The 25,674-nt window shown below is 36.6% G+C and overlaps 1 protein-coding gene across 3 annotated transcripts in view; it reads right to left on the bottom strand.

The window, feature by feature from the left end:
* LOC132155109 (pre-B-cell leukemia transcription factor 1-like) overlaps nt 1-25,674 on the bottom strand; it is a 62,766-nt gene that overhangs the window by 4,155 nt on the left and 32,937 nt on the right. Inside the window, exons 3-8 of one of the 3 annotated variants that reach the window (XM_059563906.1) lie at nt 5,931-6,175; nt 5,573-5,763; nt 4,823-4,958; nt 4,506-4,665; nt 1,936-2,045; nt 277-366 (exon numbers count right to left, since the gene is read on the bottom strand). In XM_059563906.1, the coding sequence (XP_059419889.1) occupies nt 277-366; nt 1,936-2,045; nt 4,506-4,665; nt 4,823-4,958; nt 5,573-5,763; nt 5,931-6,175 (932 nt within the window). The remainder of the gene's footprint in view (nt 1-276; nt 367-1,935; nt 2,046-4,505; nt 4,666-4,822; nt 4,959-5,572; nt 5,764-5,930; nt 6,176-25,674) is intronic. The other 2 variants (XM_059563907.1, XM_059563908.1) reach the window with 2 other exon arrangements.

Below are 25,674 nucleotides of genomic sequence, written 5' to 3'. Positions count from 1 at the left end.
AAGTACCCAGATGACCTACTTCTTCTGTCCGGATACTGAAGTGCGCATTCTATGGACACTTTACTATCCCATGAGGCCACGGGAGAGGATTTCTGAATGGCAGTGGAGTGACGCAACTGACGCTGGTAGGTCATGTGACAGTATCAACATGGCGGACATAGTATGTCCAAATTAATTTTATTAACGGTTGTGAAGTAAATTCAAATGTAGTACCTACTTAGACAGAAAGTGATTTTGGAAGCACTGAAAGAGTGAAGAGGCTAAGTTTGGGCTTACATTGATGCCCTGTGGACTGTATATCTGACTGGCAGCGAGGCTTTCACTGTATCCGCCTGTCTGACTGATAACATGGCGAAGAGTATCCACCTGCAGACAGAAGAACACAGCACAAACAAAAGACTGGGTTTAGACAATACAGATACAAAACAAAGATGTTTCTGCTATGAAAAGGTCACCCAGATATCAAAAGAATATTGGCAACCAAAAAGGTCATAAAATGTTGAATGAAATGTTTGCACTGCAGATATCAAACAAAGGATACAATGTGTTTCTGAATTGACATGAAAAAAAAAACAGTGATTAGAGTGTAATTATAGGGGTGAATTTAGATAATTAAATGTAAAAAAATAAAATAAAATAATAATAATCAAACCACCAATATACAACTTATATTAAAATCATTTATAATAAAGCATAATTATAATAATTATAATAATTATTATAATAACTAGCAGTATATATATATATATATATATATATATTATTGTAATATATTATATAAACTGTATATGTTTTACTCAGCACTATCAAATCAGTACATAATTATATACACATATATATACAGTATAAATATTTTCTAATATAAATTTTATCTATTAGAAAATATTTAAGTAATATTTTAATAATTAAATAATTGCATTTATATGTATGTAAATGCACACATATATAATGTGTATTTGTAAATGTTAACATATATAAACCAAAAAAATTATATGAGATTATATATATTTTATAATATATTTTCTATATTTTACTCAGCACTATCAAAGCTCACACACTCACTAAAAAAAAAAAAACCACACGTAAAATCTCACTTGTGTAATTATTGCACCACATGAACTAATTTCAGAAGATTCCTCTAGGATTCCCGCACTGAATATTCATGAAGCACCCTGAGCCTTTAGAAGAGTAACTTTGTTGTGGGAGGAAAACATTAGAAACGTCAAAAGGGGACAAACCGAAGCACCCTGTGTTTGGGTGCTAGTGTACTGGGCAAGGACAGGCAGCTACGGTGGCGGATGTGACAGCATGACAGATAGGCAAACCCGCTGACAAGAGCTGTATTGTTTCCAAAACTATCTCTGATGGTCTATTCATTTGGAAGTTGACAATGGCCACGGAGCAGTGTACAACTGCTGGAGGCAAACTGTAACCCCAGCCCGTCCTCAAGGTCAGGAGGCCCGTCAAGTCAGCCGCAGCTGAACAGAAACATACACACGCCAGACAATATGATGAGCAGGGTGGTGCTGAGAGATGAACTTTGTTGTGACAAGGATATATAACAAGATGATGTCTATTTGATCAGTTATGACATAGACATGCCATTCAGTATTAATGGTGAAAGTTCCCTTGAAAATATGGGCAAACACAAGAACAAAATATTATTAATATTTTTTTCAGAATGGCATATGCTTGCTTGCAAATGGAGTTCAAAGCTCAGTTAACAAAAGTACCCTGTAAAAAGGCAGCAGCACAATTCTAAGAGTCCTTTCTTAGAACTTTAATAAATATAACAAAAGAATTTGAGCACTAATGGATTCCAAGAGGTGATTTTGAAAATGAGGTAATCAGGACCACCGTTATGACAGAACAATGTGTGATTGACTGAATTCAGTTAGTTCTGGTCATCTGCCCTCTCTTAGTGGTGCTCCCTACCTGTGACTGAATGTTGGCCCCGACTTGGGCCCCCTGGTACGAGTCCCCATTCAGAGACTGCACAGTCATGAACAAGTCCCCAGAGTTCATGTTAAAAGAGCCAGCAGAACCTAAGAGGAAGAGAGGCCAAGAGAGAGACAGAGAAAGACAGGGATAGATAAAGACAAGAAATGGTCATGCAACAGTAAGACTAAAGTAAGGGGGGTTAGTAAACATAACTATAAGTGTTGAAAACAACACAAACTCAGTACCAAATTCCAAATCCTAAATCCAAGGTTAGAACAAGTAGAGAGATGTGCCATTATAAATGTTATAATTAATTCAATCTAAAAGTACCTAATCTTTCGTTTGTTTTGTATTATTACGTCTATTAGGGGACTAAGCTATTAGCTTAGCAACACGCCAATGCCAAACTACTGGATTCAATTTAAGACTGGGCAATATGGCCATACATATTTTTTTTCAATATCATTTGATATCAGTATTTATCACAATATTCATTTCAAACCATTAATGGGGAAGGAAATGCATTCCACATATCTATCAGACCTTGAGAATGAATGTAAAAATAATTTGTTTGTTTACAAGTAAATATAACTTTTAACTTGGGGCCCTATGAAATCAGTTAAATTTTTGTTTTTAAGTTGAACAATTTAATCAGTATGTTTTAAAATGTAATCAACCACAAATATAACAGTTTACAACAAAACACTGCATTTTTATTGCATTTATTTTGTCAAATAAAGTGTTGCACAACAAACCTTTTATACTGTATAAAATAAAACATGAATGAAAAAAAATATCTTGGTTGTATGATAAGATTATTATTCTTATTATTGAAGAAGTACAATTTACTGTATGTAGGTTACTGTAGCAATACATTACTGTCATAGTTTATTTAATTTAAACCAAACTTTTATTTTGGCGGATTGTTGTGAAGACCTTTTTTTTTATTTGACACATACCTGAATATCTAGATATAGGCTCAATATAAAAAATTACTCAAAAGTTTATTATCAATAACTTTTTTTTTTTTTACACTAAATATTGGTTATGATTTATTGCACAGACCTAAACCAGTTGCCCATTCTAGTCTCCAGTGTACTTCACATTATAAGCACTACACTTTTTTATTTTATATAATAGACAGCATAATAAATCAGTCTTTTTTAAGTTCCGTTTCAGTCAGGATGCTGTCTAAATAGTAAGCTGACAGAAAGGTTGTTCACTAGGTTTAAGAACAGCCCTGCTGAACCTGCCTAATGTTGTTTACTGTTCGTAGCTAGTTTTTCAACCTGGATATGCTGATCTTTAGATGGTTGGGCAGTGCCCAAATCCCTCTAAAACCATCAAAACAGACTTGCCTGACATTTTGGAAAAGCTGGGTAACTAGCTAACCACCTTAAGCAAGTTTAAGCTGTTGTGTTTTAGTAGGGAAACGAAGTAATTCTAATGTAGTTAAATGCCACACGTAGACATTTGTCTTCAGATACAGAAACATTTACTGTTGTTTGGCAAATTGTTGTGGGTAAAAACCAGTCATTTTAACAGAAATTCATGCATTCTTGAATTTTGTATGTGGACCAAAAATTTCCCCCAGCAGATTTCACATCGGTTCAAGATGGTCACACAGAAAGCTGCTTGGTTTAGAAGTGACTTCTGTGTGAGGTCTGCTTTATTCATTGCTACACTACTGACAATGAACCTATTTGGCTGGCAAACTTGCACCGAAATTTCGCTAATGTGACCGCATCTTTTGCTAAGCACAAAAAAAATCTAAAATAGCTATTAAAGTGTTTCAAGAACAACAATGGGCGAAGAAGGACCAAGATAGTCTTTCATTAATTTTACAGTGACATCTAAGATGGACAGTACAGTTACACTGCCACAGCCAAGTCATTCAGGATGTGCTAATTGAATCACAGAAGGAATCAAAGAATACTATTTGTCATTTAATGGAGGAGAACTCCCAAGATGTTTAAGAGAGAGCAGGGCTTAACCTAATTTCCGCTTTAAAAGCCGCAGAGCACTAATTGAATATACATGGACCTCTAATCCCTTCAAGGCTATATGACAAAAGGCTTGACCATCTCGTCATAATGACATCCAGGAGGTCAACCAGACAACAGCTACCGAGCCAGCTAATAGTTTATGTGCATTCACACCAGATAAAGCAAATACAATTTTAGCCTAACAACTGTTAAGTCAGACTAGCAATCCTGTAGAAAAGCAGAACTTTTTGAAAGTAAAGGGTGAATTATTGGTAGTGGAAAGCGAAAGTCTTAAATAAGCGATGCTGCTGGCAAAGCTGCTGATGTAGATAAAGAAGATGCAGATTTGGATCTCATAAAGAGAGGTATTATGGGAATTCTACGGTAAAGGGAAGAAATTAAAAACAGGCAATTGACGAATATTCCAAACAATACCATGGTGAAGTGCTTATTTGCCAGTTGATGACATTAAATTAGCAGTTTCTGCACCGCTAGCAGGGCTATATTCTAAAACTCACCGAAGACCAATGAAAAACGAGCACATCTTTTGTCTGTTTGTCGATTTATCGCAATACTCACCGGCTGAATTTGGTGTGGAAGGCGAGTTGGCTTGGCTGCCGTGGGTGGAGACACTGGTTGCGTTAGCGGCGGTTTTGGCGGCGTACATGTTGGCTTCTTCTTGGAATTTTCCAATATTTTTCTTGTATCTGATCCTCTTGTTTCCAAACCAATTGGATACCTGAGAAGACAAGATTGAATGATTAAATCAGAAAGAACATAAATTCATTTCAACCTTAATGTTGCTTGAGATCTCTTTAGTTTCTTTGTACTACATATTTCTAAGCATTCGTATGTATTCTGCCTCTCTGTATGGGGTGAAGGTCGGTGTGTCTCACCTGTGAGACTGTAATGGAGCATTTCTTTGCCAGCTCCTCCTTGGCCTCTTCGCTGGGGTATGGGTTGCTGAGGTGGGAGTAGAAGTATTCGTTCAGGATCTCTGTGGCCTGCTTATTGAAGTTTCTTCTTTTTCGTCTAATGGAAAATGGCAGAACAGAAAGAAAGAAAGAAAGAAAGAAAGAGAGAAAGCAAGAATGAGAAAGAGAGAGTGAGAAAGGGGAAAAAGCAAAGCCAGTTTGATTCAGAAGCTACAATGTATAGAAAGTCCTTCACATTTGAACCTGCTGTGTAAATACAGTGGCTTCAAAGAGTGTTTGGAAATTTCATTCACACTTAAAAATGTATGAACATAGTTGAATTCCATTAAATATAAATATAAAAACAAGCACACTTTTTACTGCTTTAAATGTTAAATAATATTTCAAATAATAGATCACAATGTATAGATCAAAGCTTTACTGTGCTTTTGATCAAATAAATGAAGTCTTTCTTCGCATAGAAAAGAGTTCTTTAAAAAAAAACAGACTTCAGACCTCAGACTTTTGAACCGTAGTGTGTATATATTTGGACACTTTACTTGAAAATAAAACATGTCAAACATCCACTAAAAATGTAAAATCATATTAAATTTTTGGTGCATTTTAGGGGTCTGATATTTTAACACTTTGTCTTTTTACTTCATGTTTGCAATGAAAATAGATAACATATATTAGATGTAGTATTAGACACACAGACACACTTATACAGACCTGGCATCTAGGAAGCGGGAGCGCAGGATCATGACCGCTTCACAGGTGCTCTGTTTGAGCTGCATCTGGATGGAGCTGAACTTGCGATGGATGATGCCCACCATGCGCTCAATCTCTTTAGGGGAGATAGGCCGAGTGCGAGACTGCTCCCTCAGCAGGTTCATCACATGGGTGGTGAACTCGTTACACGCCTGAACATGCACAGAGGGGCAGCACACGAATCAATCTCTGTGCATGTAAACATAACTACAGGAGCTGCTCAAATATCCTAACCTGAGGACTTTTTTTGGTGTGCTTGGCAGAGCACCTGCGTTTATACAAAGGTCTGATCTCCAGAAGTCCAGACTTGTTCTCTCACCTGCTCATACTTCTCCAATTCTGTATGGTAGATCTGACGGATCTGGGACAGCTTGGCCCGGTAGTCTGAGTGTTCGGCCGAGTTATCGGACCCGCCGCCGCCTGCCGCGGCAGCTGCAGCGGCGGCTGCAGCCGACCCGCCTCCTTTCTCAGGTCCGGACACGCCCTCGGCTAGCAGCATATTGTCCAATCGCATGAGTTGAGCATCTGGTGGCTCCTCCTCCTGAGCTCCACGAATACTGAGTACTGAAGGGAAGAGAGAATAAACACTTGAGTCATTTTGAAGGTTCAACTGCTAAAACAGCCTTCAGTCATCAAAGCCACTGGAAATCCTGAAAGTTTTCAGACATATTATGTTGTCTTGGGCTAAGTAGTAGACATCAAGTGGTCATTTCTGATTAACTGCATACTTGGAATAATATATCTAGTATATTATATTAGTAAAGCTAAGAATTGCAATGTCTCAATATGACACTTAAAAATGAGAAGCACACACACACACACACACACACATATATATATATATATATATATATATATATATATATATATATATATATATATATATATAATTTATTATTTGAGTGACCTCCATAATGGTCAAGTTAATGTCTGTAATAAAATCAAAATAATAACATCATATTGTCTCTTTATTGGACATTATAGAGCTTGAGGATTAATATATGGCCTTCATTTTATTTCCTCTCTTCTTTGTGACAAAAATGAGGAAATATACACTGATCTTGGCAGGGTATGAGATAATAAAACCTTAATTTCATTGATTTGCACAATAATTTAGAATAAATTATTATATGTCATTTTTGGGTCTTGGTCTAGAAAATGTCAGAGAAAAGGCTTTTATTTTACTTGTCTGTCCACTATCCACTGATTATTTTCATAGCTGTTCAACTGTCAGGATTTCTGGAAAACTTTGAAACATTTTTCCAACTTAAGTTAATATATAGAATAAGTTAATATACCATGGAACTTTGCTCTTTGATTTTAAGACTGTACATGTATCACTGTTCATATTGGCTTTGTTACAGTGGTGCTCAGTTCTGTGCCTGAACCTTACTGAAATGTTTCGCTCCACTGCTGCTCTGATATACACGTACTGTTCAAATTATTCTGAAGAAGACCCTGTTCACCTGTTTTCATTTAAAATATGGTCAAATGATTCAGTAAAATGTGTTAAACAGAGCTAAGAGTATACCACTCTCTCATTGGTAGCAGAAACTATCATCAAATTAGCAGGAAACAAACAAGCAAAGTGTGGAAGATATTTAAGATTCTTTGTGGGAATGGTTATTATTACACTACGAAAGAAAATAAGATTATATAAGGACTCCTAATGGAGTTTTGGCTGTTTGTGGAGTGCTATTAGAACATTAGAAACTGTTCTTTCTTTGTGTGCCACTAGATGTCTCTCCCTCTGTTCTGTTCAGTAAAGGCAGACTGAAGGCAGAAAGCACCTGCAGCAGCCATTCTACCAGTAACAAAGAACACACAAATCCAGATTTACCAAGAATTTGACAAACAACCAGCCATTCATTTCTGTAGAAGGTCAACAGCAATAACAGAAGAAGAAAAAAAATGTTAATGCAAATAAAAACGATATTCAAAAAGATCTGTATATAAAGTTTATATTATAAACCTTCAATAAAAATGAAAATGCATTACAAAAGTTTGGGTTCAGTAAAGATTAATATCTGCAATTAGCAAAGATGCATTAAATTGTTTAAAGCTAACAGTAAAGACATTTATAATGTTTCCAAATATTTATACTCTAAATAAATGCTGTTGTTAAAAAAAATAATAATAATAAAATAAAAAAAATTGCAATGATATTTCACAATATTACAGTATTTACTGTATTTTTGATCAAGTAAATGTCCCTTGGAGAGCTGCCAGTATAAATGTAACACATATGGCTTATGCAGTATGTAAACCTGCAAAAACATCCCATGCTTGATGCCGCTGCTGCAGTAGTGGCAATGCAAATGTTCCTGTGACATCATTCTGAAGATGACAGCAAATGATGAGGCAACCAATAAGCTTCCTCAACCCAAACCCAATCAGCCTGGCCTCTTCCAATCAGCCCACTCCCACTGCAAATGTCAGGGGCTGTCAGACAGCTCAAGAGGTCAAGAGTTCAGTGACACAGGCGAAGTCAGATTTCTATAGAGACTCCTAGTAGTACAGTGAACATCCTGCTTCTTTGGTGCATGTGCACACAAAGTGATTCTTTTCATAGCACCGTCATCGCTTCAACTCTGTGACGATAACTTCAAGCTGTTTTCAAAAGATATTGCTTTGTTTAAAGGCTCAGGCTCGTCTCAACTGTATGCCCACCCAACTATTTCACAATGAATAAAAAAACATGAGTGTTTTTATATATATCAATAGCATTTTTTATATGTATATCAAAGAGAAAAAGAGCAAGTCTCGTATGCCTTTATAATAGAAAGAGACAGCAAGAGTAGAACGTGACTGGTGTACGGCATCGACTAAAGAAACCCAGGCCCAGAAGTGCGCAACATTCATCTGGAGAGGAAATCTAATGAAGCAAATAATGATTTATTCATTTCAACCATATCCTCCAGTGCACAATTAAATGCATGAAATATATTAAATAAATACAATGGATGCGGGTAATCATACAATTCACTTTGCTGTTGTTTAATTACCCCAAACCGACGCAATGCACTTTATTTATTTTGACTCAGTAATGGCATGGCAATCGATTAAGCCATAATGCTGCCGGTCCTGCGTGTGTGTGTGAGTGTGTGTGTGTGTGTGTGTGAGTGGTCTGTGCCCATTGCGCTGCTGATGTGAACTGAGCTGAACTCAACCACCCGCAGACAAACATTAACAGTTTTTCTGTGGAGCAGATCATTATCTCTTTCTGTCTTCCGTTGGTTTCTTCCGTCTATCTCAGTCTGTAGGAGAAGATGGGGTAAGACACACACCTTCAAAACAATGCCTTTTCACAGATATAGTAATATTTTAGTTTAACATAATGCATCAATTATGCATGGAAAAATGGCTAAACAACAATATGCCCCAAATCTAAATGTCAGTGTAAATGTGGGGGGTGGAACATGCTACCCCATGTTACCCCATCTTTCTCTTTTTTCCTCTCTCTCTCAGTTAGTTTTTTATTATTATTATTATTATAATTATTATTATTATTATCTTATTTTTAATTAATTTTTTGGCGTGTGCTATTTGGCATGATGAACTGCAGTGTTTTTTTTTTAAGTCTCTAATGGACCATTTTACTTTTGGAGGCTATTCTGATGTGACTTCTCCTCTGACAAGTCTTATTTTCACCCTCCCAGCAGTCGCTTTCCTGAGCGTTTCCCTTGTCACAGCTGATTTGCCCATCTAGAACCCACGCACCTGATAGCAAGACCTAATTTCACTATCCCATGCGGCTCTGGAATTCCCAGTGATAATCCCCAGAAAAACTCACATCTTCCTCATGTTTGTTAAATTGTAATCTTTTTAAATTGTATGCTCGTTCACAAGGTTGCAGAGCCTGGTAATCCTTCTTTGGAACAATAAAAAAGTCTTTAGGAGAAACGAAGCACTAACGCAGTCAGGGGCTTCGAGCTAGGTTTAGTCAGGGGGTTTATCTTTTCAGCGTCTAAACCAATGGTATCAACTTCTGGGAATTAAGTTGGGAGTCAAAGAGTGGAATGGATTACTGTTGAGACAGGAGGATTTGGCCTGATTTTTATATCAGAAAGACAGACATATGGCACACAGCAGACTCATGGCTCTTTAGTTCTTTGCAAAATCTCCTTGGGAGTAGAACGTGTGAATTATTTTTCAGCATTGCTAAAAGTCGAGGTACCTTTTAAAAAACTACAACCCGAATTCCGGAAAAGTTGGGACGTTTTTTAAATTTTAATAAAATGAAAACTAAAAGACTTTCAAATCACATGAGCCAATATTTTATTCACAATAGAACATAGATAACATAGCAAATGTTTAAACTGAGAAAGTTTACAATTTTATGCACAAAATGAGCTCATTTCAATTTTGATTTCTGCTACAGGTCTCAAAATAGTTGGGACAGGACATGTTTACCATGGTGTAGCATCTCCTTTTCTTTTCAAAACAGTTTGAAGACGTCTGGGCATTGAGGCTATGAGTTGCTGGAGTTTTGCTGTTGGAATTTGGTCCCATTCTTGCCTTATATAGATTTCCAGCTGCTGAAGAGTTCGTGGTCGTCTTTGACGTATTTTTCCTTTAATGATGCGCCAAATGTTCTCTATAGGTGAAAGATCTGGACTGCAGGCAGGCCAGGTTAGCACCCGGACTAGTCTACGACGAAGCCATGCTGTTGTTATAGCTGCAGTATGTGGTTTTGCATTGTCCTGCTGAAATAAACAAGGCCTTCCCTGAAATAGACGTTGTTTGGAGGGAAGCATATGTTGCTCTAAAACCTTTATATACCTTTCAGCATTCACAGAGCCTTCCAAAACATGCAAGCTGCCCATACCGTATGCACTTATGCACCCCCATACCATCAGAGATGCTGGCTTTTGAACTGAACGCTGATAACATGCTGGAAGGTCTCCCTCCTCTTTAGCCCGGAGGACACGGCGTCCGTGATTTCCAACAAGAATGTCAAATTTGGACTCGTCTGACCATAAAACACTATTCCACTTTGAAATAGTCCATTTTAAATTAGCCTTGGCCCACAGGACCAGTTTCTCTGAATCTTTTGATGATGTTATGAACTGTAGATGATGAGATTTGCAAAGCCTTTGCAATTTGACGTTGAGGAACATTGTTTTTAAAGTTTTCCACAATTTTTTTACGCAGTCTTTCACAGATTGGAGAGCCTCTGCCCATCTTTACTTCTGAGAGACTCTGCTTCTCTAAGACAAAGCTTTTATAGCTAATCATGTTACAGACCTGATATCAATTAACTTAATTAATCACTAGATGTTCTCCCAGCTGAATCTTTTCAAAACTGCTTGCTTTTTTAGCCATTTGTTGCCCACGTGCCAACTTTTTTGAGACCTGTAGCAGGCATTAAATTTTAAATGAGCTAATTAAGTGGATAAAAGTGTAAAATTTCTCAGTTTAAACATTTGCTATGTTATCTATGTTCTATTGTGAATAAAATATTGACTCATGTGATTTGAAATTCCTTTAGTTTTCATTTTATTAAAATTTAAAAAACGTCCCAACTTTTCCGGAATTCGGGTTGTAATTTAAATAAGCAATATGGTATGTTTCTATTCTACATATTTACCAAATGCTGCACTTATGCTAAACTGATCAGAAATAACCATTTTTATGAGGGCAGTTCTCATTTGTTGTGGTCTGGCCCAAAATGTCTTTATGTACTTTCTTACTTACACACACACAGACACAAAATTAACCAGTCTGCATGTTTAAAATCTTTTGTTTTTGCGTCTTTGCTAAGTATCAATTCCTTTCAAAGAAAAAAAAATGACCCAGATTTTTGAATGGTAGTGTAAATTCATTATTTTACTAAGCCAACTCATTTACCTACTTCTATTAGTCAATGAGGCAAAGTTTATTAGTTTCTAAACAAGAATTACTGTGATGTGGCTAGCATGAAAATATCAAGCCAGAGATGAAGTAATTGTCCTTCTCTGGCATGTTTTCATTAAATGGTGACAGGAGACAAATCCCACCTCTCTCTGTACTCATCTATAATTGATCTGTGAATGGAGGAGGCCCTATCAATAGCATTACATTGTGTTAATAGCACCGGAATGAATGCACGCACACATACGCACATACAAGATACTCTATAATATACGGATGACAGAGGAACCTTCTCCCACTACGGTCTTACTGTGAAAGCCTCTTAGAAACCACTTAATTTTGTCATTTGGCGTTTACACTAACACAACCTCGATCCTATAATAACTAGACAGAGAGACACAAACACAAAGACAGCCAGCCAGTCAAAAAAAAAAAAAAATGCAAGTAAAAGCATAAAATGCAAACAAGCCGCCCCAGTGCTGCTGTATTTTCATACAGTGATACTGCCCCGCCCCCTCCCAGGCCTCAACTCCCTCTGAGCATCTTAAATGAAAGCATGTTTAATTAATAATGTTGAAGTATTCTGTCACAATTAGGAAGATGTATGGTCAAACAAGGCGCTTGTGATGGCCCTGACAAGGATGATGAAAGTTTGCTTTCCTGGATTGGCACTGGCAGCCAGCGCTGGGCCCTGGAGCCTCTCCAGATGCAGTCAATACGGTAACCTGAGAGCTGAGATCTACAAGCAGACCTGCGCCGTCAGCCAACAAGCATCTAATGCACCTCACTACATCACACACTTTACTGCTGCTTCAGACACGCCTGGAGAGAATATAAAGTAAAAACGATAGAGGCTTGGATCAGGGTTGATTTTTTTTGCATTTGAAAAGATAATTTACATTCAATTTTAGGTAAGTTTTATGATGTATCCTTACAAATAAAGTATCACTGTAACCTTAATTTCTGCCTAAATGCCTTAATTACTAACAGGGATGCACTGATGAAGATACACTATTATTGGCTAAAGGTAATAGTCAATAATATTTGTAATGTTTATTTAAAAAAAAAGAAAGAAAATTCATTACTTTTAAATAACTATTTTATTTTAATTTATATTCAAAATTTATGCATTTAGCGGACGCCTTTATCCAAAGTGACTTATAGTGCATTCAGGCTATCAGTTTTTATCTAACATGTGTTCCCTGGGATTTGAACCCACAACCTTGCACTGCTAACACAATTTACAGTTGATTTTGTATTTTGGAAAATAAGAAAAGAAAATTGGATGAATAAATTTAATATTATATCAGGCTGCATAGCAAAGAGCATTAAAGCTTTGTAAATCTCTGGAGCCATCTATTCAGCTTTTCTCTATTTCTGAATTACTTTCTCTTTTCTGTGTCATGGTGGGCCTGTCACCAACCCGTCCACGAGATCAAAAGAGGGACAGCGACATGCTAATATAACATTGCCGTCATTCATTACACAGCCTGAATACAGTGAGAGAGACAGAGCGAGAGAAAGAGACTATCTATGGTACAGGCAGCATAATAATAAGATCCAGAGTTATTCAGCGCAGCTCTGTGTTCTTCACTCTTTGTCTGTGCTGTAGGGACTCTGAATAGGCTTCGCTGATCTATTTTGTTCTGTGTTACTGTCACATGCTAAAAATCTCATCCCACTACACAAATAAAACATGTCTCGCTAGTCCTGTATGAAACATTCACTCATGTTTTGGTTTACATTTACATTTTGCATTTACATTTATGCATTTAGCAGAATTATGACAGGATTTTTATTCATTTAACTCAGTTCAGCGTTTATTTGGAAAAACTCAAAACTGTGCAGTCTTTTAGGGGGACTCTCCTTAATAATGAAAGAAAGGCTCAAGGAATCAGAGGGTGACAGAATGAATGCTGAAGATGCAGAGGAGGAGGAGGAGAAAGGTAAGGAAATGGAATGGTAAAGTACGGAGTCAATTAAAAAAATGAACTGGAGTACCCTGCAGTGATGACAGCTGGTGGGAGTCGAGATGACAGGCGTTACATTACGCAGCTTTTAGTGCCGTTGTTCCCTTTTGGTGTTGTTCCCTCTATGGCCCCCCTTCCCCCTCCCAATGGACACTGGTCAGTGAGATGGGTTGGGAGGAGAGCGGAGAGCTGGGACGCCACTGGCCCCCAAGCTACAGCTAATAACTGTGATTAGCATTAGCAAGCCTCCACCAGGCAGTCTGGTGCACACAACAAGACAATTCAGAGCTATGCACTTCTACTTAAAGACCCTCATTAAAAGAATTTCTTATTCAAAACAGGCGAAACAAAGTGTCCTCGGGCTATAAAAGTCTTGTCTTTTAAGGTGCCTTGGAAACATACCTCGCTAGATCTGATCAGACTTCAGCTTGGCGCATTAAGCTAGCCGAGTTTTTTTACCCTTTGGGCTAAATTAGATATCTTTCGCTTGGGTATGTTTCCAGGACAGATTCACAGAAACAAGAATACATGAGCAAGGCTCATTAAGTTCATGGTGTTTGACACATAAACCATAAAACAACATCTGAACTATGGGCACTATCATACACCCGGCACAATGTGACCACGTTGTTTAAATAGCAAATGCATTTGCACACATTTGTTTGCCCATGGGCGTGCTGGTCTAAAAAGAGGTGTGTTCATGCGCATTGTTGGCGCGTTGCTATTTTGAGGAACTGAAAATAGACTGTGCCATAGACCAACTCAAACCTGGTCTAAAGTCTGGTGCAATATTTTTTCTTTGTTATTTAAAAAGTATAGTAGTAATATGCGCCTATAGGCGCGTGCACAACGCAAGTAGAATTAGCTTATTACACACACAGGGATGCACAGCAGCACACAAACATTTTTAAAAATGAAAAATTACATTCCGAAATGTAAATAGTGAACCTGTCATGGCGCAAGCCCAAATGGCTTTTAAAGGGGATGGGAAATGAGACTCTGATTGGTTTATTGCATATTACGCCCAAAACACACCCATTACTCATTAGAAGAATAGGGATTAGGCCATGCGCCCGGGCGCACCGACCGTTTTCCCATCGTTAAACTAGCAAAAGTGGATTCGGACATGCCCTGAGTGTACCTGCGCCATGCACTTTAGACCATGATCTTAGATCTTTAAAAAAGGGCCCTATTAAGTTCACAGCTTTTGACTGTGTCAAGAAAACTTCACTTTGACACTCTGTATTGGCTTCTAACGTATATGTGTCAAATTTCTAGGGTTGCTATATAATGTCTGTCTCTTAAAAAGAGCTGGAGATGGGAAATGATCCCTTTGAAAGACAGCGACAGTGATCAAAGTCCGAATTAATTATGTACGCTTGACTCTCTTCCCCCTCCTCCTCTCCCAGTGAATTTTTGCTAATCTAATCGAGCTGGAGCAGAATGGTTTCCTCTCTGTCATCCCTTGCATGTGTGTGGTGCCTGTTTACTAAAGGGAGAGGTGCGTATGACTTAATCTTTTCTCCTTAGGGAATCCACCATGTCCCTGTATATTGCTTCATTTATGAGCATTGCATGTTAGAGAGGGATTTCTCTGCAACAATCAACCGCCAAGGAAATCAAGTAATCTTTCTCCTCGAATATACCTGCAGAGTTATACCTGAAGGCTGACACACACAAAGCAGTGAAGACAGCTTTGCAGGGATTGTGCACCCAAAAATGAAAGTCATTTACTCAGCCTCACTGTATCTTGTTCTAAACCAGTATGACTTGTTTTATTTAGAATACAAAGGCAGATGTTTTGAAGAATGTTAACACTGCTTTTTACCTTATTATGAAAGTGGATGGGGACCATGTGGCTGTGAAGCTCCGAAATAAAATAAAAAATGCACCATAAATGCATTATAAAAGCAGTTCATAACTCATGGGTTCTATTCCAAGTTTTCAAAACTTATCTTATCTGGAACTAGGACTGAACACTGAAAAAAATAAATAAATAAATACATTTGGTGAGTGTAACCCATCATTTTATGGGAGTGGGGGGAATTGGTTCTTTAGAATTAAACATTTAGTAGCTGTAAGTTACTTTCATTATTATTCTTAAATAGAAAATATTAAGCAACATCGAAAATAATCCTTAATAATGCTAGTGTACTAGTAAAAATATAATAAATACAATGTTGTAATAGTATTTAAAATATTAATAAAAAAAAACATTTCAAATGTATCTTTTCTTTTCACTTTCAAAAATTAAGTTGTCAAGCTTTTATTGTGGCGGTTTGCTGGAAAATAATTATATTTAAATGTACATAGCACTGCACGTCACAATGAAACCCACAGTGCATATATTTTTTAATTAAATTGCAGACTCTAAGATTTGCTTATCACACTAAGATATATTGCGATATTTATGATATATTGTTCAGTTCTAAGAGGAACATTATCCTAAAAAATGTCACTTTGCCTTTAAAATCTACCATGACAGCCATGGTCACCATTCACTTTCATTGTATGGAAAAGATAGCAGTGGAGATTCTTCAAAACATCTCCTTTAGAATTTCATAGAAGAAGAAAAACCATAGTTTCTAAAAACAAAAATGAATAAATATTGACATAAATATATTAATAAATAATGGGAAAAAAAAGAAATTACACATCGTGTTTGGGTAAATCTACAGTAACATTCTCAAAAAAGTGATGTGTCTAAAGAGTACGTGTCATCAAATAACTCTTTAAAAATAATGAGGTAGCAGGACTGAGTGCGGTCATACTTTGATGTTCATCTGTGCAGGTGGTGTTGAGAGAAGAGGTGAGCGTGTGAGAGCAGTAACCTCGCTCTGTTGTGGGTCTCAAAACGAGCGACAGCATGTAAAAGGACCCACACATGCTTGCCGAGGTCCCTGTGGTGTGTTTGCACGCGTGGCACATTTCATAAGGCTTCGCTCTTTGACTGGTGATGAGTTTATGCGAAAGTAATCAACAGTAATTAATCCTTAATTACCATAATTAGCCAAGTCGCAGTAAATTAAACCACATCTGGAGGGAGATGAAAGGGGAAACTGAAGCAGCCTGTTTTCTCCTGTTTTTTTACACTTTTTTTAAAGGACCGGGGGCGAAACCAAAGCCATCTGACAGCATTTGGTGGCGGCTACCTGTTTGATCAAGACCGCTGTGTTTTTTGCTCTCAATCCCATGAGGATGACTGAGTGAGTGAAGATGAGGGGGACGGAGCATGATGGGAAAGGGGGAGGAATGAGGGATTCATTTCAAACTACAATAACCTCTCATCTCTAGGGGAGCATCTCCCTTGAGCCACGACACAGGGATGTGCAACATATGGCCACTCGCAGACACACAGACGACTGCCTGTGGTGTCTGGCTCCTCTGGAACATACATGTCACATATGACACCGGGTTCTCAGAGATAGCAGCCGTAGTCATCAGATAAATCCATCTTTGTGTGATCCCAAAACATTGCAATCCCTCTATGGGCAAATGCAAACTTGAGAGTGTTTAATCAAATATAGCACTATTCGGATGGGACTAGTTTTCCCTGAGGAGCTCAGATAAATGTGTTTCACAGATGCATAAATATATATATAAAAAAAAAAAAAAAAATTATATATATATATATATATATATATATATATATATATATATATATATATATATATATATATAAATTTTTTTTTACCAATTTACCTACTGTTTTTCAACTTGGACATCCTCTGGAAAATCCAGTCCCATCCGGTCTGTGATTGTGGTGCATTATTTTTTCTGAAAAATAACTCTCATTTATTTTGACCTTTGTCGAATACTGGAACTAAAGCTAATTTCCTTAATGCAGAAATATGAAAAAAAAAAAAAAAAAACACAAACCAGGAGATTATTTCATAGAGAGGATCCCTGCTGATGAATCAGGGTCAATAAATCTCTTAAAATATCTGATAACTTGACCACAGGAAAATGTACGGTTATAAAAAGTTATGTGTTGAAACCCAAAACACATGAAACAATAATTCAATAATTCAGTACAAAAAAATGCTTTTTAAAAAAAATATTTTTGTAAAAAGAAATCAGAAAAATAAGGATTTACTTAGTGTATGCAATGTAAGTATTGGTATGTAAATGTAAATATGGTAAAAACTAATGTTAATACTCATGTTTATTAGTAAATACTAATGTAAATATAGTATTACTATATGTTTTACCAGTGTTAACTAAAACGTAATGTTTTATTGTTTAAAGCAAAATGTTTTATTAAAAAAACTCAAAATTAAATATTTTTTATCAAAGAAATAGAACGTTTTTTTTTTTAATCGAAGAAATATAAAAGTTTTAATTTTAACATTTGATTATTGTCTTGTAGTATATAGTTTAGATTTTTTTTTTTTTTTAAACATTGAAATAAACATGCCACATGTGTTTTACACTAGCTTTTTAAACAAATATGTCATTGTCCCATACAGGTCTTGTTTATTTCAGTGGGTTTTGTAAGGGAAATATCCACAACACATGACATGAACAAACATCCACAACAAAAAAATAAATGAATCTCAGTCCTGTCAAATCAGTACATGGAATCATCCTAGGTTAATAATGAACTCAAACATCGTAGAGAAAGCTAATCTCATCCCAATAGTGCTTAAGTGATGCACCAATATACTAAAAACTCAAACAGTGAAATGAAAGTGCTGTGGGCTGTGGATTCTCGGCATGTGTGTGTCACTCTCTAATCAGTTATTTACACAGAGTGTGAGCAGATTAAAGTGGGATTAGGCTATTTGCCACACCCGCAAGCAGCCTGTGTATCCATGTGCCTTCCCAGCCGCCCACTAAACCACAAAACCCTCCACAGCTTTACATGGCACCCCTATCAAACAGCTCCGACTCTGGCACAACATCCGGCAGATAAGCACTTATCTGCGGAACATATTCACAAACACTGCACCAACATTCAACATTCAAATCATACTAATGTTCCACATTCAATCACAACTCCCCAGAATTCAGTGTTTCTGATGTGTCAGTAAAGCACATAAAAGAAGCATAAAAGAGTCCTTATGACTTGTGAGCTATATTCAGTCTTTTGGAGGAAAATTATAGATTTGAGACTTGAGTTGGGAACCATTTTACCATTTTCAATGAACCAAACACATTACTGTTCAAAAGTTTGGTTTGTGCATTTTTTAATGTCTCTTTTGCTTACTAAGGTTTAATTTATTTAAAATGTGTACTGATATAACTTATAGATGAAATTATAGTAAAAAACACAGTAAAAATTGTAATACTGTAAAATATCATTTCCATTTAACATAACTTTTCTATTTTAACATCTTGTAAAATGTAATTTATTCCTGGATTACTCCAGCTTTCAGTGTCACATGATCTTTCAGAAATCTTTCTAATATGTTGATATGGTGCTTGAAATTTAATATTTATTAATAGTTTTGTAGAAAGCATTACTTTTTTTGATCTTTCTTGTGTTGCACAACTTTGAAATGACACAAGAGTGATCAATTATTATATATTATTATTATTATTATTATCAAGAGAATCTACTATAGAATTCTTGTATTGAGCCCATGTATTTGAAACAAATGGTCTGCATGTCTCTGCAGAATTGGCCCACAGTTGAGATGTAAATTAGAGCAGGGGTAGAAGACCAGAAAAGTCTATAAGCACACATGCTTGGACCCAATTCTGGTGAAGAATCTGGATCTTAAATGACCCCAAGGTGCATAGCTGTAACAGAGGACAGGATTAAGGCACAGTTGTTCAAGTAAAGCTGTTACTTCAATAACACGTTGCTAACCTGATCTCACTGCAAGTGAAAGCTATTTTTCTTGGCTAACTTAGGTTCTCCATACACTATAAATGTCTTATGGAAAAATACACGTTAGTGTTTTTGAATCTAACTACTTAAAAAATAGTAACAGGTCTCATCTGGAATCTGTGGAAGAAAATGTTAGGTTATCTTGCAAATGAAAGAATATTTGGCAACACACTTTATATCCCCTCACACATTTCGTTATTGTCTCTAGTGTCCGTCTGTCATTGGAATTTTCCATTTGCAAGCTGTGGTGTTTTGGCTTTTCTGAGGCTGCATTGCTCAATAAGCAAGAGTAAAACTACATTGAGACATCAAACTTCATAACAACTCCCATCCACAAGACACCAGGCTGCTAGAGACCAGTGTTTTGTGTATGGTGAGCAGCAGGCCCTGCCAGTCATAATTTTCACTACTCCAACATACTGTAACTTATGCCTTGCTTTAAAAAACATATATTTTCTATACCAAGTTAAGCAGCCGCTTAAGTTGCACTGAAAAAAAAGAAGCATATTCTATAAGATTCTATGAATAAGATTTATATGAAATTCAACATGAAATCAAACCTGATTATCCTTATTGTTAATGGAATATTGCAGTGATTATTATTTTTCTGTGCACATTATTATTTGTGCCCTTGTAATCTTTAAATCAAATACATTGGATTCCCTTCCCTCTCGCAACAATCCAATTGTCTAATTGTATATATTGCTTATGGACAAAATCAACTCCCGTCCTGTTGTACGTTTGAGAAGATGTTTCATTACAGAGAAGAAAAGGCAATCACAATTTCCATCGCATGCCCAATTCTTAAATTTAATTTAAGCCTATGATCACAGCCACCAACCATTAGCAAGGTTGATTAGGTCACACAAATACAAATAAATAAATAAATTAAATTAATTCAAATGGAAATTCTAAAAATGGCGTTACAAACCTGTAATATTTTCTGTTGTCTGTGAAACACAAAAGAAGATATTTTGTAAAATGTTGTGGTCCAAGCAATATTGGACCCCACTGACTTTTATTGTATGGACAACTAAAAAACAACTTTAGGACATTTTTCAAAATATCTTCTTTTGCATTTCACAGAAGTCAGTTACACAGGTTTGGAATGGCGTGAGAGTAAATTTGAGAATTTTTATTTTTGGTTGAAATATCCCTTTTTCAGAAATTACTAAGAAATGTGTGAAATATGAGTCAGGTGAACCCCAAAACCCAAGGCTTCCTTAAAACTAGTTATTAGTTGACTACATTGCATGAATAGACTAATATGCAATGCACAAAATAATTGATTTTAAAACTTAATCTTAAACTTAAATTATTTTAGTAAAACCAATCTTTTCTCAGAAGCAGACAGCATTCCTAGATTTCCCAAATGTCACATCATTGAAAAAACAGAATTGAAAAAAAAAAAAAAAAAGGTGATCCAATTTTTCACATATTTCACATATTTTTCACAGATAATTGTCACAACATGGGATTTTCTTTTCTGATTGTTTTGGGTTGGAGATTAGCGGCGCAGCTAATCTCGCTAATTAGTGCTAACAGCGTTACTCACTTGACTCCCCAGTGAGACGGGGACTCCTGCAGACTCTATGAGTTAAGAAACCAATGCGGCTGAACATGCAAATGAGCTCAAAGCAGACTGGGCTTCACGGAAAAGTCGGGCCTGACAAAAACTGACTTGCCCCGAGGTTCACAATGCTTCAATCACTCAATCTTACTGGCTTATGTGGGTCGCATAACAGATGCACATGTGGGTCAAAGGGAACTCCCGTTGTCAATCAAGAGAAAAAAGTAGAGAGAGGGAGGTCATTTGTAAATGAACTCATTAGAGAAAGTAGCGGGGGGTCATTTTTACATATCCTTCTGTCCTTGAGGCGATATGTATGAAAAATGAGAGGCAAGTCTCGGAAGGCACTGGCCACGCTTGACCCCAAAAAGGAGCTACAGCTAAATGGATAGGTGATGACAGAGCTACAATACAGGGTACTTCACATGATATACTAACACAAAGCAAAATGGAGAGAGAATCCTGTTTCGTCCGAAAACGCCTCAACGCGAAAACCAGTGAAGTGCGTAACTGTCAAGGGGAATCGGAGGCTCGGCTCAGGGGCCGGTCGATTGCACTAAGATCGCATAAAGCATCCTTATTCTCTCTCTCTCACTCTGCTTCGCTCTCTCCATTTGTCATTCTCCTTCCTCACCCGGCTGGCTCGGAAGCTTTTTTCCTCAACCCATCCCTCACCGAAATGCCCATCGCAAATAAGCTATGCATGAGTCAACACAAAAGGAAATTGAGCAAACGCTAGGCGTGTTTGTGCGGCATCTGCTTTGAGGGATTGCAGTGTGACTAAATAGGCAGCTTTCTGTCGGTCAGCCCATCCACACCTGCCTCCCCAGCTGGACTGCGGCGCTCTCCTCCGCACACAGCCCATTCCAAATAACTCCCAGCTGCTGACTGTATTTTTAGCCCCGGCTTTTATTTTCACACCTGCGGGGAGTGTTTTCACAGTCGACTTTGGGCTTTCCCCCCTTTGGCTGCAGGCAGGTACAGTAAATGGAAACACATGTTGTTTACTCATCAACTTTCATCAGGCTGGTTGTGTGAAGAACAGGGCTGTATTTGGCGAGGGCCTGGTTTCGAAGCGTTACGTGACGATTCATCCTTTGGACATGTAGCTCTGAAGATTTTGCACCTGCATATGGAAGGCTTATTATGAAAGCTAGGTACACAGTTATCTTTTGTTTATGTTGCACTGACAGGATTTATACTGACACCTAGTGGCGTGGATGAAACATGCAAACGTACAATAGTTTTCACTATCAATCCCATAGCGGTAAGCTATGATTAATTTATTCCAAGAGCTAAAGTGTGCAGTAATAAGCAGGCTACATAAGTCACTAGTCTTCAGTTGGTCATGTGTTCAAAAAATGATGGCCCACATGAGGCGACCCGCTCCATGTAAAATATATCAGCTTTATAAAATATATCAAATTTACCAGGCTACTGATATGACTGAGGATTTCTTATTATGATTTTGTTTTCGCTATGAATCCACTTCATCCCCTTGGAATTATAAGGTTCTATCTGACATTTTTGTCAAAATTGAGTTATTCACATATTCTTATTATGTGTCAACGTATTTACATTATGTGATATTTTTTTTAATGTTGTCTACATTATGGGACTTTTTGTTTGAAAAACAATAACGTTCTATCTACACAGTCGAATGTAACACAAAAATTTTAAAGCTCGATATCTCAAAACTACTCAGAATGCAGATAGAACCTTATAATTCCAAGGGGACGACTTTACTATAGCTATGATTAATTTATTCATAAGCAAAAGTGTGCAGTAAAACGCAGGTTACTGAGAAGTATTCAGTTAGTCATGTATAAAAATGATATAAAAGATATAGAAATGTCGGCCACAATGTCGGCCACAAATAATAAAGTGGTCCAATCCATGTAAAACAAATCTGCTCTTACTAGACTACTGATGACTGGATAGTTTTTTTTTATTTTTTTTTTTATTATTATTATCATTTGACATTTTTATATATAGTTGTTTTTTATATTATTATTTATCATATTTGAAAATATTTTCTCGTATTTTGTTTTTACAAAAAAGCACAAGAATGACAATATATAACAATATATATATTGTTTTTACTTATTTTCAAGACTAAAAAAAAAAAACAGTATATAACTTTACATAGAAAAGAATATCTCCACATGAAACTACAAAAAAATCTTAAGTGTGTATGCTTGTATTAAAATTATATTATATACACTTATTATATTATATTATGTGTATATATATATATATATATATATATATATATATATATATATATATATATATATATATATATATATATATATATATATATATACACATTTTGATTACACCTTCAATGTATGCAAAAACTGAGCCATTTCTGGCACATGGCAAACAGCGAACTTGACATAATGATTTAAGCGTGCCACAGTGGCACTTGTTATGATCTGGGCCAGTGCCGACATTAGCATGATAATGAATGCCAATTCCGAAACTTGGAAAATTATAAATAGGTTTTTTTTTTTTAAGAGCACTGCAGACGAGAAGCTGAAATATGCTGGGGGAGTGGGAGGCTTCGCTTCATCTTCTCTATCCTCACGTACAGCTGGTTAAGGGTAGAGATGGTGGGATTACATTATGAGTTTGACCTAGTTGGGGGTTGCCTCCAGAGACTCAGATACTTGCCTCAGTGGCTGGGACTGGCTGTAATTTCTCCCTGCTGGTGAAGAAGAGAGAGAAAGACAGAGATGGGCAGACAGGCCTTCGCTCAGAGTCTCAGTGTTGATTCTGGGGCTCTCTGGGACATTGCTGTGTGGGGGCGGTAGTTACAAAGCATGACTGTGCTTTGGCTCAGGGGCTTCATGTGCTCCATCTCTCTCACACACTCAGCTCTGTGAATCTCTGCTTCTTGATTTGAGTCCATCTATGTTAAACTCACATGGGCTTCCTCCTAAGACTGGGCTTTGACCTTCTCTAAACACTGGATATGTAGTAAAACTAAGCACAGGATTGGGCTCTCTGAAGTATTTTGGACCAGCTTACGTGACCGCATACTGTAACTACAAAAGAATGAAAACGAAGGTCTGACAGCAAATGAAAAATTATATACAGTAGTGTCCAAAACTCTGAGGCCATAAATGCTTTGCATTTAAATCAAAACAACCTTTTTCCAGTACATTTAATATTATCAGCTAAATTATTTAGTTAAAAAGGTGTTATTTGATGTACAATATGTATATAACTTATTCATTCATTCAATCATTCAGGGATTTCACTTTAATAATAAACATGTTCCATTTTAATAATGTAAAATGTGCCAGATTTACAGTAGCCAAAGTGGCCAATCTGTAATCCATCTGCAATTCATTTAGTATTTAAATAACACTATTAAACTGATATTACAACATCAATAATTTACTTTGATTATTTGATTGCTTTGTTCCATTACTTTGTTTTAATTCATTACTGTGATTATTATGACAAATACATAATGCAAATTTAATTTTTATTTATTTTTTATTCTACCTCAAAATTGAATAATAAAGCCATAAACCAGGGTTTTCAATGATTTTAGAAAAGTTAGCCATATATTTAAAAAAATGTCAAGATTTAAATTATACTTTGAATCAAATTTTCAATATGGCCTTTTTTACAGGTTACAGGTAGCTGCTTATAATGCATTCGTTTTTATGTTCTGTTCCTGCACCATCTTAAAATGTAATTTAATATCGGTTAAAAACAAAACCAATTTTATGTTTAGTTTCAGTTGATATCTATGGCAGATGCTGACAAACAGGTGCAGAATAATGACAAGCAAAATGAAACAAGAGATGTCATTCGTTAAATATTAAAAAAGTCACTTTATATTCAAATGCAGTTCATTCTGAAGGCACACATTTTGAATTACTGTATTTTTCGAATTATAAGTCGCACCTGAGTATAAGTCGTATCAGTCCAAAAATACGTCATGGTGAGGAAAAAAACATATACAAGTCACACTGGACTATAAGTCGCATTTATTTAGAACCAAGAGAAAACATTACCGTCTACAGCCGCGAGAGGGCGCTATATGCTGCTCAGTGTAGGCTACAGGAGCACTGAGCAGCATAGAGTGCCCTCTCACGGCTGTAGACGTTAATGTTTTCTCTTGGTTCATTTGTATTAGTTCATTTCTCTTGGTTCATGTCAAATTAATTTTGATAAATAAGTCGCACCTGACTATAAGTCACAGGACCAGCCAAACTATGAAAAAAAGTGGGACTTATAGTCCGGAAAATACGGTAGTATTTGAATGAGTAAAAAAATGAACAAAAGAATAAATCAGGGAATAAGTCAAAACAGATATAGCTTTCTTTTTTCCTGCAGGTGTTTGCTTCTTTCGCTCTCCATCTCCTGTGTCAGAGCCAGCTAGCCTTTGTCAGAGGGGTTGAGGGGAAATGTGCTCTAACCAGATTAGCGTCTGCTCTGTGCCAAGGTTATAAACAGCCTGTTATCGCCCTCCCAAACAGAGGAATCCACACTATATCAGCACCCAAACATATGGGGCCACACAAAGACAGATAGGCCCTGATGGACACCTCATTTTAATTGCAATGAGAACCGCATTTGGACATCTTTCAGGAGACTAGGGAGTATATATTTCCCAGCGCCCCTGCCTCCTTGTATCTGAGATGTACATACACCGTGTTTAAAGATGAGGGGTTTTGTGTCGTCTCTGAAGGTCATTATTCATTTTTCTTGTTTAACTTCTATCACGATTATTCAGCTTAATTGATCTTTGTTCAGCGTTCATCTGTGTGCACAGCTCCAATATTCAATAGCTATGTTATCTGAGACACTTCTT

The sequence above is a fragment of the Carassius carassius genome, chromosome 12, assembly GCF_963082965.1.
Source record: "Carassius carassius chromosome 12, fCarCar2.1, whole genome shotgun sequence".
Taxonomy (NCBI): domain Eukaryota; kingdom Metazoa; phylum Chordata; class Actinopteri; order Cypriniformes; family Cyprinidae; genus Carassius; species Carassius carassius.
This window is presented reverse-complemented; position numbering and strand designations above follow the sequence as displayed.